At 45.4% G+C, this 6,120-nt stretch overlaps 1 protein-coding gene across 1 annotated transcript; it reads right to left on the bottom strand.

Moving 5' to 3' along the window:
* Window positions 1-378: 378 nt before the first annotated feature.
* Window positions 379-5,997, bottom strand: LOC119325120 (signal peptide peptidase-like 4). Its single transcript, XM_037598858.1, has 14 exons — window positions 5,842-5,997; window positions 4,264-4,422; window positions 4,067-4,178; window positions 3,608-3,724; window positions 3,299-3,450; window positions 3,039-3,221; window positions 2,457-2,491; window positions 2,146-2,302; window positions 2,016-2,069; window positions 1,851-1,943; window positions 1,628-1,770; window positions 1,352-1,422; window positions 925-1,008; window positions 379-827 (listed from the first exon to the last, which is right to left on the bottom strand). Exons 1-14 carry the CDS (start codon window positions 5,980-5,982, stop codon window positions 688-690), a joined length of 1,641 nt encoding a protein of 546 aa, XP_037454755.1. The 5' UTR covers window positions 5,983-5,997; the 3' UTR covers window positions 379-687.
* Window positions 5,998-6,120: the final 123 nt, after the last annotated feature.

Genomic DNA, 6,120 nt, shown 5'->3' with positions numbered 1-6,120 from the left:
GGTGGCTTCTTTGAAGCCGGAACCTTCCTCCGCTTTACGCCCGCGGCCTTGCCGACCTTCTCTGTCGCCGGTCGGGATCGCGCTGGCGCCCGGAGCGCGAGCCATCCAGCGGGGGCAGCCGGATTCTCGCCCAGCACGACCACGTTGCCCTGCCGCTTGCAGGCAGGTGCTGCGTGTGCTTGGGCAACGGCGGCGGGGCCAACACGGCCGGCGACGAGATCAGCCCGAGGGGAAGGAGCGTGCGCGACCTCGACGATGACGGGGGACAGCATGGGGTCGTCCATGGCGGCGCCGGGGAGGAGGAACCCGAGCTTGCGGAGGAGGGGGGGCAATGGTGGCGTAGGGTGCGGGGAGCGGGAAAGGGCATTTTTAATGATATTTTTTTATAACATATAACTTTCATTATCTCGGTCAAATTGTCGATCTAGGGATACGCACAAGCCTTACAAACAAACCGGAAAGGAGGTACTACTCTCCAAGTACACAGGTAGAAGCAGCCACAACAAGAGGAGCAAACAACAAGGCTCTATCTATATACAACTAATGGGATTGGTTCTAGGGTATGACAACAGGTCCATATTAGACACCACTACACCCACGGAACAGGGTCACACAACAGATCCGCGGAGCCGCGCTTTCGTCTCCAGGCAAGGAACCATTGCGCTACGGCATACGGCGAGCCGCTACCTACGATGAGATTACATGAGAGGCGGAGTCCGCAGAGTCCTTGAGAGGATGATGCGAGTGCGTGCAGACTCTCGGAGGCTGTCCTTTCATCCACAGGTTCCTGAGCTCGCCCCGCTTTTTACCGAGTGATATGAAAGTTCCTGCGGTGGACACGGTGGTATTGTTCAAGGCACAGGTTCGAGAATCCGACGATATGAAATTTATTGATGGACACAAAGGCGGGGTTTTCCTCCTTACCGAGCGTGAAGGGCACAATGTAAAGAAGAGCCGGTTGCCCGTGCCCATCCATGAGATTCAAGGCAACATACGTGATCAGAAGACCTAAATAAAGATGGCAAAGATACACTATGTCAGCACCTCGGGTGAAAAATATCAATTAGAACTGTCTGTATGAACATATGGGATATCGACAATATTCATGTCTTCCGAAACGCTTCAGAAAGGGGGCATTACTTCATTTATTCAATGAAAAGAGACATCCGTAGCAAGAAAAACATTGAAAAGCAACCATGAGATCTGAATCGCCTTGAGATGCTTTTGTTCGAAAGTTGTTTGTATCACATGATTCCGTATAAGATGGACATGCTGATTAAGAAAGCCCACAAACTGTGCTAACAAAAGTACAGAAATGCAAAGCTGATATGGAAGCAGGGCGATGTCTTACCAGAACCATACGCAACCATTGACCACAGAAAGTAACCAGATTGTAATGTCTTCCTGGCAGCCCAATCGTACCTAAAGATAGGGAAATGTAAACACTAAGTGGAGAGAGCTCAACTACTAAGCATAATGTAAGTTCAAGGCAATTGGCATGCAGTAACACAGCTAATTATCCATGATGACAGTTGCTCTGCAGCCTCTAATTATGAAATACACCCTTCCAAAATATATAATAAAATTTACAAATGACAAGCCAGGAACCCAAATTTGGCGCACTAACCTTAGCGCAAAAGCAACCAGCAGTCCTGGAAGAAGGATATCACCAAAGCCTATGATGCTGTATCCACCCCATGGGTCAAACATGCGTGGGATCTTTAACAGCATGGGTACACCATCTTCGTCAGTGTTATCACCACGTGCAACCTGCAGGCAACTCACAAGCATAACTAGCATGTCTGCGGAGCAGAAAAAAACATAATATCACAATAGTCATCTGTACATACCACAATCATCACGCTCTCATGAAACAACATCTTGGATATGAAAACCCAGAAGATGTCATACAGGAAGGAGCAGCCCAGAAGAACAGACCCCACCTGACCAATAATAATTGGCATCAAGGTACTTCATTGCATGGGAAGCACGAGCCAAGGAGCAGAAACAATTACCTTAAGATTAGGTATCCTCACAATCTGGATCACAGTAACAATCAGTGCGATACCCTGAAGGCAGAAAGCATGATGTTAATCAACAGAGAATAATCCCAATGGAGGGTGCAAAAAACAAAACTGCACTTACAAGAACATCTTGCGCAATCCATGCATAGGGCATCCGGCGATAAACAGCCCATAAAACAGCAAAGACAATGCAAAATGGACAAACTGCCAATGTAAGGTATGAAACAGCTCCAAAAAATGGCACTTTTACAAATGATCTTGCGGCAGGTTTGAACCATCTGAAAGATACCACAGTTTTCAGGTCAGTAACACATTTACCCTTTTCTTTAAACTATGGCTGTGAAATCACAGATTAAAAGGAGAACTGAAACATATCTACACTGTGCATATACCCAGAAAATATGAATGTATCTCATCGAGCAATAAATTTACCTTGACAATAAAGCCACCAAGCACGTTTGCAAACCCTGGATAAAAAAGGAAAGCATAATGTGTCATCAGCTCAAGAAATTCGCGACGAAATATAGCAAAAATAGGATATCAATCAACGAAATCAAGATCGGTTCACTCTGCAGCTGTACTAGATAAGTGTGATGTTGGTCATTCAACAGCAGCCACAAAGCTAGTTGTTCATTTGTGGATAATATCTTTAGTGTTCAAATCAAAAGGTACAGATTAAAAAGGATGAGCTTCAATGCTCTGTAGGGAAAACGAATGACACCTTTGTTTAAAGAAGGTTTAACATTTAAGGGCCTAATTTAACCATTCTCCAAATTGCATTGATTCATGATTTGTGCCATCTAGTTTTAATGTGGAATACTCCCTCCGTCCGAAAAAGCTTGTCCCTCAAATGGATGTATCTAGCACTTTGGGACAAGCTTTTTCGGACGGAGGGAATACTATATAAGTACTATTCTGTTTTAGTAACTAAGCATACAGTACTACAAATCAAAATTTAAAGCAGTGGCAAAGTTGAAATAAGTATAATTTTAAAAAGGATTTCATTATACGCACCTCTACACCACCAATGCAAAATATAACCACCAGGAGCTCCACAAACCAGTGAGACATCAATTTGTAAAGCATTACCAAAAACAGTGATGCAACCACAATAAACAGCATTGCCGACGTCATGGTGATATCTACCATACCAGTAGAACCTTCGGCCTCAATGTTAACTGAACTTTCATGGTCATCCTATACGAATAATGTGCCTGTTAGTTTTTCTTTCCGAAAATCCAAAATAACTGATCGTATAAAGCATCGAATAAAACCTTTAGAAGTTTCTCTTGTTCAATAAGTGCTTCTCGAGCACTCCATGCTGACCAGTATGATGCGCCAAGAATGGTACCAACAGCCATAAGCCATAGAAACACCTCAGCCGTATCAACTAGGGGTCGATCTGGAGAGTATAACTGCACTGACACTGAGAAAATTGAAAGAGCCTATTAGCTATAAATATAATACAGTATGGTAGAAGAGTCCCAAATACATAAATATAAACCAAATATAGGGATTAGACAACCTTGTGTTCACAGGACAATGTACAAGATTTGAGGGGGATTAAAGACCTAATGATTTACCTTTACCAAGTGAGAGAAGACCCTGTAAAATGGTGCCTGCATCTTTTGGCAGAAGAACTGCAGGTATATTTATATCCAGATCCGTTTCATTTTGATCACAAACCATCTTGTATAGCTCTGCAAACAAACATATGCCATTTGTTAACGCCAAACACATGTGTTGAAATACAAGGCATTAGCCAAAAGTGTGCTCTTCTAAATATGCAAACATGCACTGCCAAATGTGTACGCGCAACTATGAGAAACAATTGTCCAATAAATAATCAAAAGGCTTAAATAAGGTTGTGATGGTCATTCTAGTGGTAAAAAATGGTATGTACATTGTCAAGCAACTTGTTTTGTTGATCTCATTTAACTGTATCCCAACATCTTATCTTCTAATTAAATACCAGTTGAGAAAGATCATACATGGAAAACATTGTGTGCTGAATTTTATGAGACGGGTCATATAGGGCATACCATGCCGATTATTCAGGATTATAATAGCAGAAGCACCAGCATCTTCAGCAACCTTAGCTTTTGTAGTGAACTTACAATCTCCTCTTTGCACTAGCAAAACTTCTCCAGCAACCTAGATAAAGGAATAATTAATCACTACACAACAATGTAGGATACTATAAAAAATTCGCAAATGGCTAAATTTCTAGAAAGGTAACCTTTTCTTTGAGAGGGGTACAACAATCAAAAGGCTCTGCTATTAGTAGTCCTGTCCGGTTCGCGTGCTTTTCCTTTGACTCTATTATGGGGCCAAACCGAGCACCAACACCAACAAACTCATCGGTCTCTCTGTTTTTCACCCAAGTTTGCACCTTTACCTGAAAACAAGGTGAGGAAACAACATTTGAGAATGAGTACATTGTCCATTAAAAATAAGTACTCCCTCCATCCCATAATGTAAGACGTTTAGTGTCAAAAACGTCTTACATTATGGGACGGAGGGAGTAGATGCTAAAGTTCAAAATTTCCGTCGGGAAAAAAGAAAGAGCTGCAGCGTTGAGGATGAAGAGAAGCATAGGAGATTCAGAGACAACCATAATTTTCCCTTGTTGATGTGGGCACTCCACGCTCACGTGTTGGCTCCTCTTGCGTGAACCGGTCGGTGGGTCAGCACTACGACACAGAGCCTAAACGACAAAGTCGATTATACTAACCAAATTTCAATTTTCGCGCCCTTGAGTTGTCGCCTTACATCCCTCCTATCGTTTACTTATATAACACGCAAAGGCAAATAGCCACCTCCATCTAGGTAAATCCCACAGGAACCATAATAATTAGCTAAAATTAATGAGGATCTGAGTTGGTAACATAAAAGCCCAGGTGGAGCTCATGAGTCATGGTACTTATGACCAGACCACTGATTAGATAAAAAGAAAACATAAGTGCACGGTAGACTGTAAACCTGCTCAAGTGGATTACGCGCACGGCAGTGTATCAACAACTAATTGGGTGGATGTTGGAAATGACTATGGACATCTTGAGTTGGTAGTATTCTCCTACATGATTCCAGGGCATCAGAATACCTCGTTACGATGCTTCAAGTTGGATCATCACTATCACCCATTCAGCATATCTAGAAAATTTCCACAATAGGAAACTCCAGCAGCTTTGAAGACTAGTCCAATCAGCTTAATAAGATAAAGCTAGATACTAACCCTCGATAGCGACATCAACATGTATTAGCTAACAGATCATGCAATGTCAAAGCCATAATTGCCCCCATTTGACTAACTTCTGACTTGTAAAAGCGGCCATTTCTCGAACCTCCACCGTGACAACTAAAAGCCTCAGATAGCTCGTATGGTGCTCGGTCTCATGTCAAATACAGTAGTAAGTAAGGGTCGTTAGCCCCTGATCAAATACTAGTATACTGGCACCACCAGCAACATAGTACTCCAGGATAATTAATTAGCGACGGAATCTCCTCAGCTCGCAGTACAAAAATACCTAACTCCAAACAGAGCTGGCGGTGTTCCTCCAGAGCCCACGCCGGAGCACCTGCCCGGATCGACCTAACTGAATTGCATTTAATGGAAAGCTGCGCCGCCTAACTCCACAATCCACGGATCGAGCAAGCGCGCGGCTCCTCGGGATCCGGGGTCGCGCGCCCGGCCAGAACGGAGCCCCGCCTGCCACCCGGGCACGGCTCGGAATCAAGAACCGGGGCCGGCCGCTCCACTGACTCGGGAGAAGCTGGGGTGAGGAGGAGGGGGAGTGGGGCGTGGCGGGGGACGTACGAGCATGAAGTCGTTGGAGCAGCCGGGGATCTTGGGGGCGTCGTCGTCCTGGTGGACGATGTCGCCGCCGGCGGCCACCCCCGCGAGCGCCGCCGCCACCAGCAGCAGCGCCGCCGCCGTCGCCCGCGCCCCGGCGCCCATCGCCGCGCTTCGGGGGTGGGGCCTGGGTTGCTGGGAGGGAGGGATCGGCCGCGAGCAGCTCGGCCGACGGCTGGAATGGCCGGCCGGACGGGGAGAGAGAGGGAGGGAGCACGAGGAGGGAGGAGATAGATCTGTCTG

Source organism: Triticum dicoccoides, chromosome 6B, assembly GCF_002162155.2.
Source record: "Triticum dicoccoides isolate Atlit2015 ecotype Zavitan chromosome 6B, WEW_v2.0, whole genome shotgun sequence".
NCBI classification, from domain to species: domain Eukaryota; kingdom Viridiplantae; phylum Streptophyta; class Magnoliopsida; order Poales; family Poaceae; genus Triticum; species Triticum dicoccoides.
This window is presented reverse-complemented; position numbering and strand designations above follow the sequence as displayed.

Bases quoted from the DNA above. Each gene is read 5' to 3' on its own strand.
- LOC119325120 (XM_037598858.1), bottom strand. From the start codon at position 5,982: ATGGGCGCCGGGGCGCGGGCGACGGCGGCGGCGCTGCTGCTGGTGGCG. The intron at 3,222-3,298 runs GTTTTATTCGAT...TTATTCGTATAG, and splicing joins AACAAGAGAAACTTCTAAAG to GATGACCATGAAAGTTCAGT. The intron at 1,423-1,627 runs GTTAGTGCGCCA...CCCTATCTTTAG, and splicing joins CTGGTTGCTTTTGCGCTAAG to GTACGATTGGGCTGCCAGGA.